The 26,069-nt window shown below is 46.6% G+C and overlaps 1 protein-coding gene across 2 annotated transcripts in view; it reads left to right on the top strand.

Moving 5' to 3' along the window:
* PDE4DIP (phosphodiesterase 4D interacting protein) overlaps positions 1–26,069 on the top strand; it is a 131,945-nt gene that overhangs the window by 43,222 nt on the left and 62,654 nt on the right. For both annotated transcript variants that reach the window (XM_012730071.1, XM_012730072.1), the window contains 4 exons: positions 10,476–10,552; positions 12,970–13,093; positions 13,264–13,439; positions 14,294–14,411. In XM_012730071.1, the coding sequence (XP_012585525.1) occupies positions 10,476–10,552; positions 12,970–13,093; positions 13,264–13,439; positions 14,294–14,411 (495 nt within the window). The remainder of the gene's footprint in view (positions 1–10,475; positions 10,553–12,969; positions 13,094–13,263; positions 13,440–14,293; positions 14,412–26,069) is intronic.

Genomic DNA, 26,069 nt, shown 5'->3' with positions numbered 1-26,069 from the left:
CAGCAGGCTCTGTGTCCAGAGAGTGAGAGTGGCTTGGTCTTCAGTCGTGGGCAGATATTCCAGTGCATAGTATACGACCAGCCTTTTTTTGAAAGTTTTTCAAAGTCACTTTGCCATGGAAACGGACATTTCAGCAATAGCTTAGGGAGATAAGGAAATTAGCCAAACAGAAAATAGGTGGAAGAATATTCCTGGCAGGGCAGTATCAGGAAAGCCTGGCGGAGGCTCCAGAGGTCATGGGCCTGGGGCGACCAGACAGGCACTGACAGATCATTTTAAAGACGCTGACAAGGGGAGCCACTGAGCGCGGGGCAGCCAGGCAGGGCGGGCAGGGGCCGAAGGCTGGGAAGCCGCGAGGCCCCGGCCCCCAGTGCATCTCTGTGCTTTCTTTTTTCTCCTTGGGCTCTGTGGCCGCCTCTCCAGTCTCACCTCTTCTGTAGCCAGTCACCCCTTTGCAGCATCTCCCGCAGCCACCTGCCCGTTGAGTGACTCCGCCCTTGTATTCCTGGCCCCCCGGCTCAGGTGTGCTCACTTCTGCATGACCACGCTCATGCTCCAGGTGCCCATCGGCGGGCACGCGCGCCACTAACCCCCTGCGCCTTCTGTGTTAACACAATCAAGACTGCAGGCGATCCCCACAGAGACCCTACACCAGCGAAGGGTTCTAAGCAGAGAGTGGGCTAAGAATCGCTAGTCCCGGGCCCTCTCTGGTGGCGTGGCAGGTGAGAGCTCAGCACTGCAAGCGAACTGTAGCTGCTTCAGTGCGAGTTCGACCCCCACCCCTGAGGTGACCACATGGCACGGCAGACCTCTCTTGATCCGACCGCTGCTCCCCTCAGTCAGTCTTTTCTGCTCCCCACTCGTTTCTGGTGAATTCTCTCTCCGCCCCTGCACCTCTGGCCTGTACCCCAGTTCTGTATGCATAAATAAATAAATCTTAAAAAAAAATTGCTAGTTGCTAGTCCTACCTAAAAGGTCGCCAAGAACCATGGACAGGGTCTCAGAGAAGAGAGGTTTTATTAAGGGCCAGTTGCCAGAAGACCCGGCCACCCCTCGCTTCAGCCTTGCCGGCAACTGGCCCTTAATAAAACCTCTCCGTATGAGGTTCTTGGTGACCTTTCACTATCTGACTTTTGAAAAGGTCACTGTACTATGGCATGCAGAAACCAGAAATACTGAGAACGCCATAGAACACTATAGAAGGGGAGCGTAGAAGCACGAGGGGTGATTAAGAAACCGTTGCGGTTAGCTCATAAGGGAGGGTGATGATGAGACAGGTGTGGGGAGATGGGGACAGTCTCACCAACGGTACTTGCTTATGAGTGGGATCTAGGGTGTGAGAGGAATCAAGGCAGAGCCCTGTGGAGCGGGAAGACTGGACGCCATGACGAAGACAGGGGAAGCTGTACATAGGGCATTAGTTCAAGTTCAGGTATTTTGTGTTTGAGATATTTATTCAGTTTTAAGTGAAACTCTCAATTAAATGCTGGCTTATATTTTATTATACTTTGCTTAATTGTACTTTGCAGAGGATTGCATTTTTCATGACTCCAGCAACGAAAAGATTGAGGCTTGCCCAGGGTCAGGTGATGGTTAGCGGTTTTTTTTTTTGTTTTGTTTTATGACAAAGTATTTTAAGTGTAGGCACGCATGATAGTGTTTTCACAGAGAGCACTGGTGCCCTTGGTCAGCTGCAGTAACGTGTAAAGGTGACTGTCGCTGCGCTGGGGAACCGCATGTCGAGTGACTTGACTTGCCGAGATTTTACTTCATTGTGATTGATCAGGGCAGACTGGGTACTGCCTCCACGGTGCCGAGAGCTGTGACTGAAGTTCTGGCTGCGTATATCATTAAGGAAGTCTTTTAAAGCCATGAGACGCCATGAAATTACCCAAGGAATTTACCTACCAGAGGGAGGAGAGAATAGGCCTAAGGCTGAACTCTGGGTCACCAGCAGGTGGAGTGTGCAGCGGGAGAGGGCGGACGCCCACTTCTGAAATGCTGCTGCTCGAATAATACGCACCTCAGAAATGACCTTTGGTTTAACATCAGTGTGGTTAGTGATCTTTCTCAGGGAACTTCGGTGGAGTGAGAGGCAAAGCCAGTAGATTTTACCAAAAACACAAACGGAAGGAGAGGACTTGGAGTCAATGGTATGGTCTGGTCGGTGCTGCCAAGTTTCGCTGCAAAGAAGGGTGAAGAAATAGGATATTAACTGATGAGGGTGCGGGGTCCACCGAAGGTTTTTGTTTTTGTTTTTGTTTCAGATAGATGAATTAAAATAGCATGCTGTGTACTAATACTTTCCTAGAAAAATGAAATATTAATGGAGGAAAAAGAGGAGACTTTCTGGGCATTATTTTTGAGGACTCAGGAGAATGGGGCCTGGCACACACACACGGAACATCTGTCTTCAGATGGGGAGCGCGACTGCTGGCTGCGCTCACCGACAGGAAGACAGTGATGGGCCCGGGCGGTGATGGGTGGTGGTTCGGTGGGCGGAGACACAGGAGCGTTCTGATATTTCAGTTTTCCCGGCGAGTTGGGGAGTAACTATTCTCCAGAGATGCATTTTCCAGCATGCCCCTAGAGTCAGTCGTGTGCTCACGGGTGCTGGCTCCTGCGGGCACGTGCTTACTGACTCTGGGGGTGCTATGTCCTTTCCCCCACTTCCAAACCGTCCTCAGGTTTCAAAATCCAAGTGGTATTTCACCTCCGAGGTGACCCTTCCCGCATCACCACTGCCTGGAGTCATCTCTCTCACAGGCCCTCCCAGCAACTTCTTCAGATACGTTATTTGGCACCCGTTATTTTGACCCACCCCCGCACTCATCTTTCCCAGATGTGTTTCATAGGCTATAGAAATTTTGTTGGCTGGATGGATCTCAAACCTCTACTCTAACCTTCAACATAATCTTAACCGTTGCTGAACCCATTGAAGCTTGGGAAGCTTGTTGATCGATTGTGAGCATCCTACAGGGAGACTCACCTGTAGCAGAATGGTGGAAGGAGAGCTCACCTTTCCATCCTTTGTGGCCCCCCGCCTGAGAGACTTGGCTTCATGCTCTGTAGACGAACCTCCAGGTTTTCCCAGGCCTGGGTGGTCTCTGCCAGCGAAGGGCTGGAGAAAGGAGGAAGAAAACGCATTGAGAAAGGCAGAGTTTTAAGAGGGAATTCTTAACAGTGAGAATTATCTGAGCAGGCGTTCACTTGATAAGCATCTAGTCATCTGTGTAAGGGCGCTGTGTTAGCAATGGAGACACAAAGGTGAGAACATTCAAGGGGTCCCCACCCCCCTGACACTGCTGTGTAGTGTCTGAACATGGACCGAGTAACCCTGTAACCTGGTTCCTGTTCAAGCTGTGTCTGTTATCACCCAAACCTAGATGGTTTTGCTTCATTTGCAGTTAATCAGACTCACTTTCAGATTGTGCTGGTTCTTGAATACGACAACCCCACACAACTCTGAAAGGTGCTCTCGTAACACAGGGTTATCTGCGATGGGGTGTGTGTTCGTGGAATCTACCTACAGCTTGCACATCCTTTTCCTAACATCTTATAAGGCTGCACCATCCGCCAGAAATATATTGCGAACCACAGATGTAATTTGCAATTTCTAGTGGTCACATTAAAAGAAAAAGAAACATGAAGTTAATGTTAAAATACACTTCAAATATTTCAACATGAGACTGACATTTTAAATGATTGCGATTTCTTAGACTTTTGTTGCCATCCGCCTGTCACCCGGCGGGTCCTGTCTTTGAGACCCTGGTGGCAGCACGCGTCCTGTCTCCAGGGACCGAGCCTCATGCAGCTCATGGCTGCCATTCTGGGGGGCACAGCTCGGTCTTCAGCCTAAGTGCTGGCCATGGCCCCACAAGACTGGTCACATGGCGTCACTTCAATGCAGCAAGGCCCCCAAGGGGGAAATAGTTAGGATTCAGAATCTGGCTCATAGTGTAAGTTTCGGGGTAAGAAAAATTGTACTGGACTTTGCAAAATGAAATGTTAGATCGTTTTTGGAGAATAGATCAAAGCAAGTGTCAATCCAGCATTGAGTGCTGGAGTTGGGAACAAATGTCAGATGATAGCAGGTGCCACGGATAACTTAAAAATACTTAGCAGCCCACGGGTTTTGTGGGCACTAATCTAGCGACAGGAAGTGAGTATCACATTTATACTGTAAACAAAGTTGCATTTGGTCAGTTACTTGCTTGTTCAGATTCTCTACCTGCGCCCAGAGAGAAGGCAGAGGAAACAGCGGCAGTGCCTGGGTGCCAGTCCTGTGCCCCCGGGACAGGACCTGCTGCTGCGCCTTCCAGCCTCCCCAGCTGGGCTGGGTTCCTGTGCCCCCGCAGGTGTTCTGGGAGTTGCAGGAGCCCCGCCCTCCCCACCCCCACTTATCACAGGAGGCTGCACGGGGCTAAGTTAAGCCTCCTTGGACCTATTTGTGAACAGACACTGCAGCCAAGTCAAAGATTCATCCCGCTAAGGAGTGTACCAGGGAGGGCAGAAGCACTGAGATCACGGGCATTTATGTGTGTGTCTCTCCCCGGGCCAGGTCAACAGAGCCTTCTGGGGCTGACCGAGATTTTAGGAGTGACCAAGAGGGACTTGGCTGGGAGACGAGTGTGAGCACCAAGGCAGCGTATATACTGAGACTGCAAGCTCAGGCTCTAATAACAACAAAGCCCAGACACCGCTTTTCCCCAGGGACTTTTGATTTTTTAGATCAGTTTTAGGTTCACAGCAAGATTGAGCAAAAGGTACAGAGTTCCCGTATCTCCCTGGACAGCCATGAGCAGCTTCCCCCACCATCAGAATCCACAGACACCTCCTTGACTAGACCCCACGTCAGTGTGCTGTTCTTGGACCCCCACATTTAGTGCTGGCCAGCACAGCTCTTCTCCTTCCTCTGACTCACGCGTCTCAGTGTGACCTTTGGGGAAATGAACACTTCGTGACATATCCCCTTTCCGTTTGCCTTCTCCTCACTTCATCTTTGCGGTATCTCTGCAAGGTAATGAGTTTAGCACCTCGAAGGAATGAACACCTGGGCGACTTACCTCTAGTGCAGAGGGCGAGCTGTGCAGACCTACGTGGATGGTACGAAAATGGTGGACTCTCTGCACTCCCATGTTTAACCTGACAGGACCCGAGGGAGCCGGCTGGGGCCGGGCCCGTCCAGTGTCACCTCTGCCCAGTCAGCCCTGCGCATCCTGCTGCCCTAAGTGTCCCCAGTTTTCCCTGGGGAGTGCTGTAGCCCAGATCTGTGTCCCTCGTCCCTAAAAGTTGAGCACTGGGAGCTGAGAAGAGGGGCCACCAGGTCTGATATAACTGGCGTTGGGTCTCGGGGTTTCCCTGGAGGCTGGCTGCAGCTGCGGTCATGGGACGGCTCTGGGTTGGTTGTGCGTCTCTGGCTGGTTTGTGTTTCCCTGAGGCTCTGGTGCTGGGTCACACGCTACTGTCCGCTCAGGCTGTAGCTGGGGATGTGTATTCTGCTCTGTCTAGTACCTGGTAGGGCCCCTTTCCCATCCACCTAGATGCTCAGGGAGTGTTCGATGGAAAAGACAAGTGAATGAACAAATGCTGCAGGCTCCCAGGCCAGCTCTGCTGTCTTCTGTCTGCTGACCACCATATATATATATTTAAATAATATAATAGCTTATTTTGACTTCATTTTGTGCATTTTCCAGCTCAGTTGTAATCCCCGTGGGCTTCCCATCACCAAATCACCTGTGTGCCATCACCACAGTCCAGTGCATTTCCCTCCCCCACTGGTTTTGATCCCATTCCCCACTCTACCCCCATAAAATGTCTCTGGTATATAGTTGCTTGTTATTGTTATTATTTTCTTGCCTGGTCCGTTATACTCCTGCTATGAGTGAAACCATCCGGTATTTTTCCTTTCCTTTCCAGCTTATTTCACGAAGCCTGATCTTTTCCAGCTCCATCCATGTTGCTGCAAAAAGCACGTGTTTATCTTTTTTGGTTGCTGAGTAATATTCCATTGGGTATATGTACCACATCTTTTTAATCCACTTTTGGGCATTTGGGCTGTTTCTATGTCTTTCCAATTGTAAATAAAGCAGCAATAAGCATGACCACCATAATTTTTATCTCTGCCTCTGTCCCCCCAGGTCTCTCTCCCAACACTTGTGCACACACACACACACCACAAGCTAGCTGATCCCCATAGAACTCATCCACAGACTCCAGTACTTATTCACATGTGATCTGTGCTAATCTACTCAAGGTTAAGGCCAACTGGGCTGGGCAGGGAAAGGTATTGTATTCAGCCCCCAACTAAGGACTGATGTGGGTTGATGTGGGTTGAGCTTGAAATGAGTTACCAGGACAGCACCCTTTCACCCCACCCCCACTCCACACCTCTGACCTGTACCCCAGTTCTTATGTGCATAAAGAAATAAACCTTTAAAAAAGAGTTACCAGGGGGCCCTCCCTGGTGGCGCAGTGGGTTAAAGCACTGTACTAAGAATCAAAAGCTACTTCCGCATGAGTTCGATTCCCGCCTGCCCTGGAGGAGATCCACATGGCGTGGCAGACCTCTCCTGACCCGCCTGCTGCTCCCCTCAGCAGTGTAGTTCGTTGATCTGCCTGTTCTGCTCCCCACTCTGTCTCTGGTGAAGCCTCTCACCCTCCACATCTCTGGCCTGTACCCCAGTTCTGTATGAATAAATAAATAAATCTAAAAAAAAAGAGTTACCAGGACAGGGGAGTTTTGTCAATGACATGTAAATAAACTAAACATGCATAAACTAAAACTTTCCTACTGTTCTTTCTTCTCTCTCTGGGGAATGAGACACAAAAGCAGGCTCTGGCAGGAGAGTGCCTGGCTTTCTAGAGTCTTCTGGTTACTGGGGCCGAGGACACTACCTTGCTGTCTTTTCCTGGCACTGAGCCTCAGGGCTCGTGCAAATGTCCATAGCAACTTAACTGAGCTATAATTCACCTGTCTTCAGCACACTCACTGAAAGTGTACTGTTCATGTGTACACCATCACTGTGTTATCATCACAGCCAGAAATTTCCAGATTTTGCTGACTCGAGTATCACTTCCACGGTTAGCTCTTCAAAGCTATGCATTCTTTGCCAAAGTAACACAAGTACAGCCTTCATTTTCTTCTCTTGGATTTAGTTCAGTCACACCCCATACTTTATATCCTTCTTTTTTCCCTCCCTTTAAATTTAAATATTTGTCCTGGAGGAACTGAGGTCTCTGGCTGGCACTCATTAGCCTGCCAGCAAAGAGGAAGTAAACAAAGATCTTGGGCAGCTGTGTGCTAGGCGTGCTGGGTGGTCTGGGTGCCCACCCTATTGGCCTCACCGAGTCCTCAGCACCCTGTGGCACGGGCAGCACCATCTTCACTTAAAAATGAAACCACTGGGCTGGAGACAGTCCCTTGTGGTTTCACGCTGCCACCCACTGCCCTCTTTGCTTGCTTTGATTAATCAGATAAGCTTTTCTTGTGCAAAAATCATCTAAAGGGACTTTTCAGGGAGCCTCCTATTGGCCAGTGTATGACTCATACAGATACCCTGTGCGCCAGCCTGAGATGAGAGCTAGCAGTGTGAGGTATGGGCTTTCAGGTGTTGCAGCCTCATGTTGCACACAGGAGATTTTTTTCCCCATCTGCTCAAACCTTCTGGCTGATGGAAGGTAGTTTGGCAAAATGTTTGGGCTTTTTTGACTTTTTTTTTTCTTTTAAAGATTTATTCACTTAAAACGGGTGAGGGGGAGGGAAATGCACGGGACTATGGTGATGGCAAACGGGTGACTTGGTGATGGGAAACCCGTGGGGATTACAATTGAGATGAAAAAAAAAAAAGTACAAAATGATGCAAAAATAAACTGAAAAAAAAAAAAAAGATTTATTCATTTATGCATATAGAACTGGGGTACAGGCCAGAAGTGCAGGGGCGGTGAGAGGATTCACCAGAGACAGAGCAGGGAGCAGAACAGGCAGATTAACAAAGCTCACCGCTGAGGGGAGCAGCGGTGGGTCAGGAGAGGTCTGCTGCGCCATGTGGGTCACCCCCGGCTGGGGATCTGTGCTGACGCAGCTCCACAGCTCGGCCAGCTTTTCAGTGCTGCGCTTTAACCAGCTGCGCCACCAGGGAGGGCCTGTTTGGACTTTTCTGACTTAGAAAGTCAGCCAGGCCTAAAGAACCTCACCAAGAGTAAACCTTTGTAATTATATGTCACATGGTCTCCCATGGGAGACGCTTAATCACTCTTTACTCATTCTTTGCCACTCATTTCATTTTGCAGGTGGCAAACTTAGCAGAATAGTCACACAGTGAATGACTTGGTGACAGAAATAACAATAACCATAAGTGTCTTTTCCCAGTACCATATGCTGAGCACTGAATCTCCCTGAAATATTATGAGCTCAGGAAGAAAAAAAAAAACTGCAGACGATAACGTGGTGGTGGTGCTGACAGCTATTACCGTTGCTGTATCAATCTTCCAGTAATGCTGTTGTTGTTCAGAATGTCTCCCTTATGTTCATTTACTAGGCACTACACCTTCTAAGGCAGGTTTATGAGTGAGGAAGCCACAAAATTATGTCCATGTCAGGAAGTTATTTTGTCTCTTTATTTCTCATCTAATAGAATGCTTATTTATCATTTGTCTCTATGAGGGTCTCTAGCTCAGGGGCCATTTCTCATGGTGATGTTTATATTCCTCGTTCTGGGACACAGCTGGGATCATATTCTCTTGTTAAATTCTCTCATTTGCTGATAGACCAGTTGAGGCAAATAAATAGCAGTGTCAGGCCATGGAATTGATATTGGGATCTTGGGCTTTTCCTCGTACGGAATTAAAATGTTTTGCTGACAGTTGCTAATCTTTTGATGTTAGCATTGCCATATGAAATACAGGACATTGGTATAACTTGAATTCCAGAAGAACAACAGACCATCAGTGCGTGTATGTACGTACCAAATCCTGCAAGGACTACACGATACTAAGAGTTGCCTGTCATTTATCTGAAACGCTAGTTTAACTGGGTATCCCATATTTTAACTGACTAAATCTGGTAACCCAGTTTAGTGTTGTAAACTCTACATCCCAGATCTTATCGGGGATCACACTCCCTCATCTCTGTACACTGAGCCCTAAAACGGAGATGACTCCAGTATGTCAGCAAGTGTTTCTGGACATTGAATAGTCTCCCTGGTTTCCTCCAGAAATCTGCTTCCTTTTTTCTAACTTTTCCCCATTTTAGTTAATAGTATGATCACCACCTACTTGCTAGAAATCTCAGCATCTTCTTACTCCTCCAACCGGTTTAGTCTCAGTGCCTCATAAGCCCGGCGGCCCTGTTGGCCCTCCCTCTGAAATATTTCTTGCATCCTTCCCGCCTTTGGCCTCAGACATCCCCAGCCCTGATCCTGACTCATCCGCCTCCATATCTGCCGTAAACCCCTTCTTCAGTGCAGCCCTGGCTGTGATGAGGTCTGGCCCTACCCTCCTTGATGGTCCTTGTGCTCTGTCGGTTACTGCCCGGTCTTCCCAGCAGGCTTCCCACAGCCAGTGGCAATCTGTCTTCGCGGCTGAGTCTCTGTGCCCCGCCACCACCGGTGGACAGAGTGTTCAGCTTCTCAGTGTACACATATGAATCGGTGTTTTCCCTGATGAAGCCCAAGACATAGAGTTACACAAAAAGACCATTATGAAGTACAGGAGTAGAACAGCCTCTCGATAGAGCCCGGCAAAGTAGGGCAGACAGTGGCTGCAGCACACAGAGGTGTCTGGGTGCCAGCACAGGACACACTTTGCTCGGTCACCACCACCATTCTGAGCCTGTGTGGGCCACGTCATGTGCCCCATCCCACCAAATCTCGGCCCATTCTTTACTCCTTTTAGGCTGTTTGGATTTCCTTTTCCTGTTTGTCTAACTTACTTCTGCTTCACCAAAAAAAAAAAAAAAAAAAATTCCCTTCTTAAAGTCATCATCAGAGTCCTTTTTCACCCTAAGAAAACCCAATATGTGAAATGCTGATGTTATGATAAAAGCAATGTACTGTGAAAAAAAATATTCATAGTGTGATTTCTTTAAATAATTCAGTTCCTGGGGGTAACTGTATCTAGTAGAATTCTAGATACAGCCATTTGGTTCTCAGGAACCTTATATATCAGGAAGAAGAAAGAATTTAATACAATCTCTGTCCTCAGTTCTATGGAGAACAGACAGGCTTGGGCATTCTCATCTTCCCAGGGCACTGAACAGGTGGGCGTGGGGGGCAGCTCAAGGATATTCCGAGGCCCCACAGCTCACGGTTCTCTGTTTGGGTAACGACACGCCTGCAGCCCCATTGGGGTCAGGGCCAGGGAGAGGGCAGAGGTGAGATGTGAAGCGTCACCCAGGCGGGGCTCAGGTTGGAAGCTGGCTCCAGGGAACAGAGCCTGCGGCGGTTAATGCCTTTTACTGCCCATCTACTTTTCAGAACATTGAGCTGAAGGTTGAAGTAGAGAGCCTGAAACGAGAACTCCAGGACAGAAAACAGCATTTGGATAAAACATGGTGAGTTGTAGCTTGAGTCCCCTGAGCTTGGTGCCTCCAGAGTTTGACTCCGGAACCTGAGAGCAGTAGATTTGGGATTCGAACCCTTCACCTTAACTGGCACATGACAGCTGAGAGCGCAGTTCTGGAACCGAAGCAATGCTATTTCCTCTCCTTGGGCCCGCTGTCTCTTGCCCAGTCTGACGGATCTTGCCATAGATTGGTAAATGCACCAGACCTGGGAGAATAAACTTCCTTTTCAGTAATCTACAAATAGTGATAATAGCTGCCACAGAGTTTGGGGGAAATAGGTGCGTTCACATAGTGCTGGTGAAAGTTTGAATTATGGCAACATCTGTGTGTGTGGCACTGCTTATCAATGTGAAAAATAAGCCATTCCTTTGCTCAAATAATTCCTAGGGGAATGTAGTCCTCATAAATAAAAGAGTTAATATAACCAGAGGAATGTTATAGGGATATTTATAGTAGCCATTATTTGCAGTGGCAAAAAACTAGAAATAACTGCCCAGTAATAGGTCAGTGGTGGAAGAAATTTTGACATAACTCTTCTGTGGAATATATGCAGTCACAATAAAGAATGATTCGGTTCTGTATACCGTCCTAGTAGGAAATTCCTGAGAAAAGAAGGGGGAAGTACTGAGTGCTATTTATAGTTGGCGTAAGGACAACCAGTCTTCTCTGTTTTGCATGGAAAATAACTGCAGGGTTACACTCAAAACTATTAGTATCATTTATTTCAGAGGCATGAGATTAGAGTTCATGACAGGTGACTTTTTTCTTTATATACTTTAATATTGTTAAAGGGCTACATTTATAATCTATAAATTACAGAAATTAAAAATCATAGTTTAAAATAAATGTTATTAAAATTGTTACTAAAACCATTTTCATTTTATGTCCGGGGATGAGTATACATCAATCTGATCTGAAACTGGCATTCCTTTGGAATCTACCGTATTTCTTGGTATTTAGCATAGCAGCCCAACAAGATCCAAACACTCAAAACCAAACTCAAATATACAAATATTCACTAAACACTTTACTAAAGTATTAGTGACCTAATAGATTTTAAGAAAACTTAAAAGAACAATTGAGTAATAAATTTTGAGAGGGCGTAACGCTTTAAACTTTTTCAGTGTCATTCAGCTTTTATTAGGTGGCATTATCCTATATTTAGAAATGGGAACACTAAGATCCAGAGCACGAAGGTATTTTCAAGTGAGTGACAGAGTTCATATCTTCTGGTTTCAAGTTCAAGGCTCTTCTTACCTTACAACAGCTGTAGCATGTTAAATCACACATTCTTGGCTGAGTTACTCAGAAAAGAGACAGTTTCCATTTTCAGGTATTGCAGTTAACTGTTGTCTATTGCACTTACCAAAGAACATTGGGTCAAAATTGGATGATTCTTGGGGTCTGCCTCTTGAGAAGTCTTGGGTTATTCCCTTCACTTTTGCCCTTCATACAATCAAGACGCGTCTACCCTTAAAACCGTACAATAATGAGGGACCTCAAGATAAATATAGCCTCTGGGATGGCGGGGAGTAGCTTCCATTATCAGCCAAGGACCTGGGCTTTCAGGGACGCCCCAGTTGGCCTCCATGGAGACAGCCTCCTGTGCTGGGCTTGGAGAGAGCAGCTCTGATTTATGAGGAGGCTCAATATTGTTCTCTGCCCTGAGAACAAGACGATGGTGCATGGTTTTCACAAATGGCTTCAAAGAGGAATAAAACCAAACCGGAATTAAGATCCTTCAGCACCTGATACTGCCCCCAAACTTCTAATCCTCAGACATCCACGAGCAGCTGTTCTTAGTCATAAATAAACTGATACACCTTGCCCACTTTGTGGTAGTGCCTGGACTTTCGTCCTGGGGACGCTGGAGAAGCAAAGAGCCCTGGACATCCATAGATTAAATGTCTGCAGTCTGCACAAAACCAGGGAAGCTAAGTAGGTAGCCTGACTCAGGACAGTGTCTGGGTTATAATGGAGAAGAACGGAGAAGAACGTTTCTGTGGCTCTCCAAAAGGATATTCTGTTCTAGCGATCTAATGGAGGGAATACTTTACATGCAAATAGAGAGAAAGGTGGGGAGTTAGCAGAGCTCTGTGGGAGCAATCTGAACGGACCCGTCAGTGAAACTGGGTGCTGAGTTCTGCCTCCTCCCCCCTCACCCCCCACCCCCCGCCAATGAAAGATTCTCCTCTTGAAGCCACAGTGGAGTTAAGTTTAGCCTGTTTGATTGATGAGTACTAACAAATTAGAGTCCCTAAGAGAATACCAGGTTGGAAAGAACCGTTCATAACTAATTGCAGAGGAAAAAACATTTTTCTTGCCATCAGTGTGACTGAATGAATAAAACATTTGACGGATAAGCAATAGTGCTGGCTCTGACTGGCGGTGCTCTGCGGCTTTAGGGCTGATGTGGAGAATCTCAACAGCCACCATGAAGCCGAGCTCCGGCGCCAGTTTGAAGAGAGACAGCAGGAGACGGAGCATGTCCACCAGCTCCTGGAGAACAAGATCCAGCTTCTGCAGGAGGTGAGCGGGGCTCCCAAGAACCAGGAGCAGGGGCCCTCTCACTTCTCTCCTCCTGCCCCTCTGTCCCTGGGTATCACCTTTCTCTTCCTCCTTTGCTCCCCAGACTCGCCAAGTGTTCCAAGGCCGCTCACCTGGGATTTGCAGCCTTTCACCTTTTGTTCCTTTTGCAGGAGTCCAGGCTAGCAAAGAATGAAGCTGCCCGGATGGCAGCGCTGGTGGAAGCCGAGAAAGAGTGTAACCTGGAACTTTCAGAGAAACTGAAGGGTGTCACCAAGGACAGGGGAGGCGGACTCGGAGGCCAGATCAGGCTTGACCACCACGCGGAGGCCCTGGAGCAGAGGGACAAGTAGGCGCCTTTGTGGATTTGTCGCTTGCCTGTTCCTGCGGCTGCGAGACCCTAGAGCAGCTGCACTTCCCCTTTAAGGACTCAACAGTGGCCCTTTGCCTTTGCAAAACTCTAGGAACCCTGCAAGCAAAGAATTTTCTTTCTCGGGTTGAGTGTTCCAGGGTAACCATAAACAGAACTCACTTGTGGGCAGTTAGAGGCCCAAGCAGGGCTAAGTGAGAGCATGGTCAAATGGCCGCAAGCGGGAGACATGGCTCTCGTGGAGTGAGCCCTCTGTGTGGCAGGCACCAGGCTCAGGCCCGCGCGGACATATAGCCATGAAGGCCCAGGTCCTGGTTTAAAATTGTCCTGAGATCAGTAAACATCAGTCTCCATGGCACCTAGTGCCCCGTGGTAGTACCACAGTCAACTACTGTTACTACTTTATAGAACGATATCCCCCAACTTCCAACCCCCTGATACACCCACCAAAGGAATTTAAGTGCCTGCAGAGGAGAGTGAGGAGAGACTGTGTCTTATTCAACTTCACATGACCAGCGCCTTGATTAAACCCCACCACCAGCAATAAAAACACACCTTCTGGGTGCTTCCAAGAGCTGCATGCCTATGACTTGTAGATTCCTGGCTGGCTTCTGGAGCTCCACGAACCCAGCAAAAATTTAAGCAAAATGCCACTTGTCTGTATTTGGGGGTGAGGACTGAGAAAACATAGCTTTATTTTTAAATAAAATACCAAAGAATTCAATTTACAATAGATAAAATCTACTGTGCTGGACTGTGCTGTCTTTGGAGGGAGTATAGTGGCAATAATAGTAGTGTGGTAATTTTGTTGTTCTACTTTTTCTTTCCTCCAGAAGAATTGAAGAGCTAAGCCAGAACCTGGCTGCCCAGGAGAAGCTTGTGGAACAGCTATCTCGAGAGAAACAGCAGTTGCTACATCTGTTGGAGGAGCCGACGGGCATGGACGTGCAGGTGAGGTCCGGGTGGAATGTTCTGCTTTCCAGACCACTGTGTTGTCGTGTGTCTCTGAGTGTGTGGTGATTATTGCCATGTAGCCAGTTACCACAAACTAGGTGATTTAAAACAACTGGCGCTTAGTATTATCCCCCAGTGTCTGTGTGCCTAGAGTCCATATACCACCCTGCAGGTGATATCTCTGCTCCGGCTTCCACAGTCTGAAATCCAGGTGTCAACTGGGCTGCTTCCACCTGCGGAGGCTCGCTTGGGGGCAGGAGCTTCCACTGAGTGCCCTCGGGTTGCTGGACGCCTTTCTTCTCTGTAGCTGTAGAAGTGTGGCAGCCAGCAGTGGGGAAGGCCTGGGGCTTCTCACACATCTAGCTTAGCTTTTAAAGGGCTTGCCAGGTTTCCCAGGACTACCAACATATATCCCTTTGGTCGACTTGAAGTCAGCCAATCAGGAGCCTTAATTACACTGGTCACATATGTCCCATTGCACATGACAGAACTGTATATCGGTGGTTCCGCCCCTTTGCCATACTCTACTGATGAGCACGTCAGCAGAGCTGCCCACCATCATGCAGGTCCATCCACACAAAGGTATGGATGGACCCTGGTGCCATCCCTGGGCCATCTTAGAATTTTGCCTGCCACACTGATTTACTATTGGAGAAAGAATTCTTACTGCAATGAGAATAATTGCCTTGGTCAATATCATTGCTTTTAGAAGTTACCATAGAGGAATTCTTCTGCAGTCCACTTTTAATTTACTATAAAGATATTTTCTTTTTAGGTTTTAACTTATTTATGCATACAGAACTGGGGTACAGGCCAGAGGTGCAGGGGGTGAGAGGCTTCGCCAGAAACAGAGTGGGGAGCAGAACAGGCCGACTGATGAAGTACACTGCTGAGGGGAGCAGCAGGGAGACAGGAGAGGTCTGCTGCGCCCTGGCTGGGGATTGAACTCATGCTACAGTGGCCATGATAGCCTCATAGTGCTGTGCTTTAACCCGTTGTGCCACCAGGGAGGGCCCAAAAAGATATCTTCTAAAGGAGCCCTTAAATATATCCTTTTTCAAGAAGTCAGGTGTCTTTGTTTACCAATGATAAAACAAAATGTGTGCAGTTTAAGTTACTGGCTCACAGAATCACAGGTTGGAGTAGGGTGACCAGAACAGCGACATGAATCATCTCAAGAAGGGCTTCCAACCATTCTGTGGTGGCGGCCCAAATGGCACGTGGGAGCATTTGGAAGGTGGAGCAGTAAATGAGTGGGTTTCTCACCTGGAGGCCAGCAGCCTGGTGCTTAGCACAGCTGGACAGACGAACTCCCTGTCTTGGCCACGCTTGTACACTGTTCAGAGTATGGTTTCATTTTGATTGAAAAGCCCTGGTTAAAAAGCTCAGGAGATGAGGTTTATGTGTGTAGTTTGACTGATGGGGTCAAAATTAAAGTTTATGACTTTAAAATTAAGTCAAAATTAAAGTTTAGTAAGATACATGTGGAAATATAGGGAGCATTTCTAAAAGATTCCCAAAAGTTTTTAAGTAGAAAGTACTTGGCTGGAAGTAGGGGGATGGGAGTTTTACCTTGATGCTTATTAACCCCACGAATATGGACATAACATGTCTCAGCTTCTGTCTGCGTTGAGAGAAAAAGTGAGCTCAAATAATATCCAAAGTCTCCTAAAATTCTGATCTTCCTTAGGAGCCCAGCTTCTTTGGGAAAGGTGTATAGTCGCTCCAAGGGGAGCACTTTGAAAGCTGTAATATTCATGCAAAATCTGAAATGAAATCACTCTCTTTGCTTTATTTTTTGTTGCCGGCACCTGAGTGTGTCAGTGTACTCGTGCTTGGTTTCATCAGTGTCTGGTCCACACTGACAAGGCGTACATTGTTCAGAATTTGCAATGCAAATAAGGAGAATGGATTTGGTATCAGTTTCAGAACAGATTTGAAGGGCAGAAAGATTCTAACTCCGAAGAGACATCATTGTTTATGTTCTGTTCTAAAGAAACACTTAGAACAAGATAAGTACAGCATCCAAAGGATAATGACATTGTGTAGGCTGGGATGATGCAGGAAGTCGTGCAGATCATACCAAATAGATATGATTGGTCAGTGTTGCCTGGTCCCTGTGATGTCTTCTTATGATGACTCTGACTTGTACATTTACAAACCTGATCCTATGGTACTATTAATTCTGTGAGACAGTTTGTGATCTTTTTCATAGGAAATGATTGTGTGTCTGTAGCAACTCTGAAGTTAGTTCCTGAGGGTGGTTGTGGTTGGAGGTGCTTGCCCCCTCTGGGCCACCCCCCCCCCCAATCTGTGAGCTGTGTGGTCTCTTAATACCCGGCGGGCCACTGTGAGGCACACAGGCTGATGCCCAAGTTGCAAAGCTGTCCCGTAGGGGCCTCTCATCATGGGTTCTTCAAGATGTGAAGGACAGAGCATCCCCCACAGCCCATTGCCCCCCTCCCCACTTTGAATCTGTCTCTGAAGCAGGAAAAGATGGGCCCCAAGTACTACTTAGTGCTTAGAAATGTCCTGTCCTCTTTTCTACAACAGCCTGGCCAGGGATGCAGCCTTCTCCTAAGCAGGCCATAACCCTCGGAAGCAGCCTTTTCTCCCAAAGGAAACGGCTTGTGTCTCTGTTCTGCTTTTGCTCTACGACCTAGACAGAGAGACATGTTGAAGTGATTTCTGGGGCCTCAAGTGGTTCAAACTGATGATGGAAGGATGCCAGTATGTCCAAATTTAGAGGAAGGTTTCTCCTGATCCTTCAGTAACTGGCTCTAGTTTGAAGCCTCATAGATTTGAACAAGAGAAGCTGGGTGATATGAAAAATTGAGCTCAGATTTTGGAATTTGAATCCCAGTGTTAACATATTCTAGATGAATCCCTTTGAACAAGTTACATAACCCCTCCAAGTACAGTTCCTGCCTCTGTAATGTTCAGCTATTTGTAAGGGTTGGAAATAACATTTAGGAAGTACCTAGCCAACTCCTGATATCATCATCTGTGTTAGCATGAAAGAAAGGAAGGTTATGCTGAAAATGAGCAGCAGCTCAATTAATTAAGTAACAAGTAAGTAAATATGCAAAAGCTATTCTAAATACCTTATATATGAATTCAAATTAAACCTCAAAACAGCCCTGCAAAGTATATGCTGACATGTAAGATAGAAAAAGAAAATAATAAACAATAAAAGTGTTCATTGTAATATGCAATTTATTGAGTGTAACAATAAGAAACAAATAGTCAGGTGCTTGTGTCTGCGGGACATCACTGTGAACACCACAGCTCCACATGCAGTCTGGTGCAGGCAGTTGCGTCATTCACGTGCAAGCAAGTGGCAATGTCAAGGTGAAAAATTCCTGGCAAAGTTCCAAGCCAGACAAAACCAATCCTCTCAATCTACCTAGCAGTTTAACTCATGGAAAAGCCAGTGTGTTAACATTGTGTGCACATAGGTGCAGAAATGACTTCTTGGTTCAGACGATTATATAAATAGTTTTCCAGAATCCGTCAGCACCTCATGGAACATTCAAGTCATTCAGCCTTTAGCACATGCTTTGTCCTTCCCATTGCAAGTTATGGGTTACCCCTTGTACTTCTTATTATCGTCATGACAACCAAAACAGGAAACAACTCCATGAATTTGCAAAATGCTGTTAGGAGATGGCACAGTTGCACAATAAGAGCCACTCGTCTAAGGAGCACTGGCTTAAAGGATTTATCATCCAATAAGAGATTGGCGTGTGAACTAAGAACCAAAACCGGACTGTAATATCAAATACAATACTTGGTGCATTGTAAATATTCAGTAAATATTTGCTTCTGAGGCATGTTATTTGGAGCGCACCTTTGACCTGAGGCCTTTAAAGCTGAGTACACCAGGCAGGAAATATAAATGTATTCTAGGCAGGTGAAACAAGATAGGCTGTGGTGTAGAACATGCATGGGGAATGAGGAGTGATTGGTGTTACCAGATGTGTGACAGTGACTGGAAAGTGCCAAGCTAATGACTTCATGTTGTAGGCAACAGAAAATTTAAAAAAAATAAAATAAAATAAGCAAGTGGAATAAAAGCACATGATTTGCATGTTGTAGGGCTGCCCTGGCAGTGGGTTAGACTGAGGGCTGCCTGAGGGAACCAGTGGGTCACCTCCTAAGGTAGCAGATCTTGGCTTGAAACAAGATCTAACATCTTCACGTAGTCCTTTCTGTGAATTAGATAGGGGTGAAAACATTCTGAGACCCAGTTACAAGCGCGTTGTCTCCCCCTCTGCATGCAGTCAGGTGCAACAACTCTGGCTCGTAGTGGCAGAGGGAGCCTTTGCTGTGGATGTCATCCTGTCCCTACAGTAGGGCACATCTTAGTTCACGGTGTTAAACCCAGCCTTTGCTGCCACCAGAGGGACCTCACCCCGATAATGTCAAAGGCACACCTTCATCTTCTAAGTCCTGGAAATGCCCCACAGGGACTAACGAATTCCCTCCTCTCCAGCAGTCACCCCAGAGACCCCTGCCAGGTTTAGGGGCTAAGGAGCTGGTGGGATGAAGGCTGGTTCATGGCGCCACCCTGGTGAGTGAGAACCTGAGTTGGCTTTTAGGGAAGGGAGAGCTCTCAGATCTCACACATCTACTTGGGGCTGTCCGTGTCCTGAAAACTCATCTCACCACATTTCCCATTGTCCCTCACATGACCCAGTATGAAAGTGTGAACTCAGCTATCACCTTGGAGTGCAGAAATTCAAAGCCTTCTTTCCACAAACAGTGCAGTTTCATGCCACTCTTTGATTTCATTGTTTTACAATCCTCCCAGTGATTTCCCTCATGGCTGCCAGCATATTGTGTCCCATTCTTTTTTTTTTTTTTTTAATATTTATTTATTTGTGCATACAGAACTGGGGTACAGGCCAGAGGCTCAGGGGTGGCGAGAGGTTTCACCAGAGACAGAGTGGGTGTCCCATTCATTTTAGCTGGAGCGTGCCCTCATGATGCTTAGGAGCCCCTGGGAGCATCGGTTGCCCTGCTGGGCATCACCATGTGGTTGTTTGCAGTCCCGTCTCTGTGCAGAGCCACAGCTTGTGATCTGTGAGTGCAGAAGCCTTTGGCAGTGACTGTCAAGCCGCCGCTGTTTGTAGCTTCTCCCAGAAAGCCAGAAAATCCAATGGACTGACGTTCACAGGGCCTTTTGCTCTTCTATAATGAAGGAACCTGCAAAGCTACAGGGACGCCTGGCAGTTGTTTCATTATTGGTGCTTTTCCCATCTATAGAATGGAGGAAGCTGCCTCGAAAGACGCTTTTAGATGAAGCCAGGCCTGGGGGCAGAGGTGGGAGGGAGGGTGACTTGTGAAGGTACACCCTTCCAGAGAAGCTCTTGTTTTTTTTCACCTCATTTTCCCCCAGCAGGCAGTATTTACAAACATGTAATTTCATCATGGTTGGCCTAAAAAATGCGACAGGACAACAGAGTAAGGAGAGATGGACAGTCAGCAGCAGACCTTACCATTACACAAAGAGGCAGACACTCAGCAGTGCATTTCTATCTCTTTTGGAGCCTAATGTAAATAGCTGTGTGAGCAGTGAGGCGTACTTCCTAAAATAGCAAATGTCCCAGCGTTACCATGGAGAGATCTGAGTGGAGGTTAAGGCAAGAATGCATTCTAAATGTTCCAGAGCCTGAAAACCTTGCAGGGATTAGTAGCTCAGGCAGCTCCAGTCAACTTCAGATAAGGGGATTCTTTTTATAGAGCAGCTTTCGTATCCTCTTCTTAAGCTGATAAATATTGACTCTAAAGACTCATTGGCAAGTCCTCCCTCAACATCAGTCTCCCCAACATCAGTCTCCCCAAAGACCGACATAACCCTCTCTGGTAACATGTCTCAGAAATAGGTCTTATCAGTTAAGGCAATTATAGTTCTGATCCTTGAAGCAGCCGGTAAGGGGAATTGTTTACAACTTGATCAGACTGTTGCTGAGGACTTCAAATGCACAAGGAACTTTCAGGTGAAGGAAGGGAAACACACAAACTTAAGGCTTAGTCCCAAAATCTCTCCCTGGGATTCCAGCCCATCCTGCTCAAGGTCACAACTTTAAGTTCCAATCTGCTAGCCTTTGTCAAACATTAACCAAGTCTTCGTCACCGAGTTCCCCTTATAGTTTGGTGTCAACCTTACAGTTGGCCCTTCACCTATGTTCTTTGAATGAGCAATTATAGAGATTAGATGTCTGGAGAGGAGCCTGGTCATCCAAACGCCCCACAGAACCTCTGTCTCCTTTTACCTGCAGGCTGTGTCTGACCCAGCCTCCTTGGCTTTCCACGATGCTGTTTTCTGTATTCTGGAGTCCTTTTGTCTTCTCCACCCTAAGACCTACCTCAACCCATTTTTACCTCCTTCGACTCTGTCAGCCCACACTAACCCATGAAGTCCACATATTGAATTTAAGTCAGTACCACGTTGGTCACCAATCAGTTGTTCCCATTGTGGCATGTACGTGCTCTCCCCTTCAGCTTGACTGAAAGCTCACAGCAGGCAGAGGAAAGAGATAGTAAGTCTGCCTAAATTCTTGCTCATTGACTGACTAACATATATTTTAAAATTCACTTAAACTGCTTTGGGCAGTTAGTGACTTAAATTTGAAAGCCCCTTATATTGCTTTACAGTCTTATAATGGATTCTGCCGGTAACCATAGGGCTGTGGCCTGCAGCTGGAACTGACTGGAAATCTGGTTTTAAAACAAGTGTTTCAAAATAATTGTGCTATTAACTAAGGCATCATGTAATTGCTTCTGACTCCTCAAAGATTTCCAACCAGCACCGGGAAGTCATGCTTCAAGCACTTGCTTGAAGGCCCACTATAAACCTCCCTGCCTCGACTTTGATAGTCTTGCATTTCATCATGTGCTTTGGTTTCTCTGCCAGCATCACTTTTTTTTTGGGGGGGGGCATAGTTTTTTTAGCAATTAGAATGTCTACATCTAATGTCATAACTAGGGCAGTGAAATCTAATACAACTGGTTTAGGACATGGGGATTTTCCGCCTCACTGATTCTCTTGGAAACTCCCTCTCAGTCCAGAATTAGCTTTCAGCAGCACTGAGTCACAAAAGTGGTGTCAGCTCTAAGAGATGCTAGCTAGTCCCCCAAAGCTAGAGGTGAAAACAAAGATATGTTGTGCAAAAGGTGATTGCCGGCGTGGTGCTTAGGCACCTTGCCCTCCGTGAGACAGCAGCGCCCCCCATTATCTGGTTTGCAAGTGCTTCCTCAGTGACGGGCTTTGCCGTTTAACCCGCAGAACTTCTGATATTTTGGCTGAGATTTTTCTGAGTACTGTAAAGATCTTCTAACTCAGTAATTTTCAAAGTGTGGCTTCCCGACTACAGCAGTTGCATGCCCAGAGGATTTGCTAGGAATGCAGAACCCCAGGTCCACCCCAGACTAACCTGAGTCAGAAATGCGGGAGCTGGTTTCAGCAGCTGCATGTGCGCAAGCTCTCCAGGGCACTCCGCTGCATGCCACAGTGTGAAAATTGCTCTTTTGCTTGTTTTGACCCATCGCTGTCTCACCCACCGTGTCTCTTTCTCCCTCCACCTTCCCTATTTACCACAGAACCTCCAGCTGCATGATCACAGTCTGATCGTTTATAATTATTTTGCTTTGTCCGTGCATCTGCTTTATTCCCTCCTATTACTCAAATATGTGAAAGTGGCCAATACGTGCCCTTATCTTTCGGGCTTACTTGTGTCACATAACCCCTTCGCGTCCCCTCCATTCGCTGAAATGGTAATGTTTCATCTTTCTTGTCACCAGATAGAACCCCATTGTGTGGCTAAACCAGCACTCTTCGCGGAGCCTCTAGGCAGGCTCATCTATGGCCTCGCTATTGTAAGGAAGCCACAATAAACAACGTGGAGCGTGCGCTTTTTTGAGTTGGCTTTGTGTTGTTGGGATGCTTCAAAGTTGGATTGCTGGGGCATATTGTATTTTATTTTTAGTTTTTAAGACCAGTCCAGGCCCCCTTCCGTAGTGGCCCGCAGAGCTCATTCCCACCAACGAAGGGTAAAGGTTCCTCTCTCTCCACATCTTCTCCGACACTTGTTAAGAATCCTTTTGATATATACTGAAAATCCTTGCTTCAATTCACCTAATCTATTCTGTAAACTAGGAAGTTAAGGGCCAGACATGTGATTTGCCACAGGGCAGAGAGGAAGCAGGTGCTGGTGAATGTATTGATCTGATTTGAGGGCAGACTGCTTATTGAAGCAACTCCTAGCTTGCCTAATTCATAAGAGCTTTTTGTAATTTGAATCCTGTACCCTTCATCGTGTGCCTTTGACACGCTTTACATGGAATCAGCCACCAGAAAGCCCCAAGTTTCACCTTAACATGCCTTGCCTCAGCCTTCAGCGTCTGCCGTGTGGTTTGCACAGACACATAATATAGTATTTTCCAGGCTCGTGGAAGGAAACTGTTCTGAATTTTCTGTTTGGTCTTTTACCTTCCCAGTTTTCAAAGCTATTTTTTTTAAGTTACTGACACGTAGTTACATGGAGAACATTGGACGGCTGTCATTGTGCTGATGGATAAGTCACCATAAAGTGATTCCACCCCTACACATTACCTAGAACAGGACTTAGATCAGTTTGTGTTGCCAGAGATCTTTGGTCTTGTCCTCTTCACCCACAGTCTCCACCTCATCTGCAGATGCAGTCGCTGTCCTGGCTTAGAGGAGTTTTGTCTTTTTTCCCACTTCATGCACTTGTAATCACATTTCAAGAATGATATCGAAGCTGACATTTTTGTTAAGCAGCGTTTACATCCATCCATCCCACACCATATACAATGATTTCATCCATTTATTTGCTCTATAAAATTCTGTGGTTAAATATACTCCTTGATTACTCATCTCTGGACACTTGGGTTTTTACTATTTGAAGTTGATATGGATCACATTGCATTCAAGTTCTTTTCTTGGACACTTCACACTCTCCCTCACCCCTTTTCTCTCTTACCCTCAGAAGCTTCACTTCATTTATTATTATCCACTAATTTTTTGTAAGTATTTTGCTTTGTTGAATTTTAATATGCTTTTGAGATTGATGTTTGTGGGTATCATCAGTTCATTCTTTTTTTAGTGCTAGTTAGTGTTGGATCATATGCAGCAAACACCAGCAATGTGTTTGTCTTACCTGCTTAAATTTTTTCCTAATCAGAGAAGTAATACATGCTTGTTATAGAAAGTGATAGAATATAAATAAAAGAAAATAAATCTCCATAATTTCCTCTCCAGTTAAATCACTATTTAGTGACTTGTAGCAATCCTTTGAACCTTTATTTAGTTTTTCACATATAAATGTTAGTTTAAACATATTGGCACAATCTTCAGGTCTAACAATAGATTATTTTATAAATTGAATATTTTCTAAATTCTTAAAATTAAAAATATGAATATACTCTGCTCGCTAAAAATCCAGATGCATGAAATATCAAGTGTTTCTGTTGAGCCCTTTTGCCCACTGCCCTACTAGCCAGTGTTAGCTGTGTGCAGAATCTCAACCAAGACGATGCTGACAAGAGTCACAAAATGCTGAATTTATCACCTGACTTTTCTTGTAAGTTTACTTTTTTCTGTATCTATGAAAAGTTTTGTTATCTACTTGTATACCGGTGATCTTTTGGTTGGGGCTAAATTATTTTATAATGCCAAATGCTCACATTAGAGCTATTTCTAGTTCCATAGTTCCTCCTCACCCGGAGATGCGGTTTTAAAATATCTTTTCTGTGACTGAGTAGGCGCCATCTTCAAACAGATGGGTAAGTGTTCTCCTGGCTGCTGGACTAGCGCTCCCTTTCCGCACATTGACTTTTACTGAGAGAAAACATATTCTTCAGTGGTGAGTTGACTCTTCTACCTTGGTACTGAAGCTCTTTCACCAAACACTGATGTGTGTTGTCATTAAAGTTTGGAGACTGTCAGCCCCCATGCAAAATCTTCTTAAGGAATACAAAATATTTCATTTGCTCAAGAGCACTTTATTTCATTACCTTGTTTCGTGAGCATTTTCCAGTGGAAAGGGGGCAGCTGCCAAAGCGGAGGCCTTGATTAGTGCCCTAACGGGCACTCTTAGGGACCGCTGAGCCCTGCTGCTCTTGAGAACCAGAATCTTGGGCAGTGGCCTGGCCTCGTGGGAGTCTACTCCTTGCTTCTCTCTGGATCCAAAGATTGTTATTTGATTTCTTCTGACTTGGAAGCTCATATACCTAGAAGCAGGCAAAACTGCAGCTGTTGTGAATTTTACCTGCACTCAATGGCACATTCCTGTTTTTAGAACCAGAAATGTATATTTAAGTGAAATCACATCAGCAAATGTTTGTAAACTGGGAAATCCAAAACGCTGAGGGCTGTCCTTTCCTCTCATGCGGAAGCTAAAATCATGAGGTTTTACTTCATGATTAAACAAGAGAGCAATGCAATTTTATATGCATTGTCCCATTACATTTTTAAGTTCTTTGAAAGAATCCCACTTAGTATATCGAGGGACCACTGTTAGCTATTAATGAGCCAAACTATTCAAGCACTTGCCCTAAATCAACCTCATTTAATCCTCCTTAAGAAGTGCTGGGTCAATGAACACCTAAAACTTACAACATCTTGTAATGCAACCAACCTTCCTTCAGTTTCGGGTCATTGGGAGGTGCCCTTGAAGGCAATCGAAGGTCCCCAGGTTTAGGAGTCTCTGTCCCAGAGGTGGGCGTCAGATGTGCAGACTGCTGCTACTCTTATGACACGGTGGAGTTAGTGAAATTTAACCTGAGTATCACAACTGGAACATGCCTGCGCCGGGGACTCCAGGGAATTATGACCGTTCCATACCCCACGGTGGGGCAACTCACTGTGGCGTAGTCGTGAGCCGGCACAGTACCTGAAGCCTCTGCAGAGGCGGGGCTCCCTAGCACTCGCACTCTTGCCCAAAGAGCCGAGTCTGTTCTAGTCTCTCTCTACCTTTCTGAGCCACAAAATAAGGACTGCGGTCTCCCTGAACCTGAAGGACTTGCTAATGGTAATCCAGCCTCTGGCGTCTGCATTCTTGAAAAAGCCCTTTTCTTGTCCACTGTCTTTAAGATCTTGGTTAACCAGTTGCGTCCGCACGGTATCTGTAGGACTTTCTCTTAGGGCTGCTTTTGTGCGCTCTTTCTTTCTTATCTAGTAAAGCACAAATTATGCAGCACAGCGAAAGCCACTCTCCACCCCCCGCATCGAGGGGAGAATCACTTGTTCTCTCTCCTGGATGCTCCCCGTAGTCTGGAGGTGGGGGCGCCTACTAAATTCTACCGTGTTCACCCCTCCGCTTTACCCACCCTCTCTCCCCCCTCCTCCCGCCTGCAGCTCCAGGCTTTTTAATCCCCAGCCCCAGCGGGGCCGGGAGAGGAGGTGGGGCCGCGGGCGGGAGGCGGCGCACAGCGGAGCCTAGTGGCGCGGCGGGCTGCTCGGAGCTGAGGACGTGGCAGTACCCGTGGAGCGCGGAGGGAGGGATCCGCTTTCTCCTCCCCACGCGGAACCGCGGTCGCCGCGCAGGGACGGGCGGGAGGGCCCGGGAGGAAAGGGGGAGCCGTGGGGGTGAAATCTCAGCAGGTGAGAGTGGCCGGGCGGGGGCCGCG

The sequence above is a fragment of the Condylura cristata genome, unplaced genomic scaffold (genome assembly GCF_000260355.1).
Source record: "Condylura cristata isolate star-nosed mole 26May11 unplaced genomic scaffold, ConCri1.0 scaffold00026, whole genome shotgun sequence".
In the NCBI taxonomy this organism is placed as follows: domain Eukaryota; kingdom Metazoa; phylum Chordata; class Mammalia; order Eulipotyphla; family Talpidae; genus Condylura; species Condylura cristata.
Note: the sequence above shows the minus strand (reverse complement) of the source record. Positions and strands in the feature narration are given on the sequence as shown.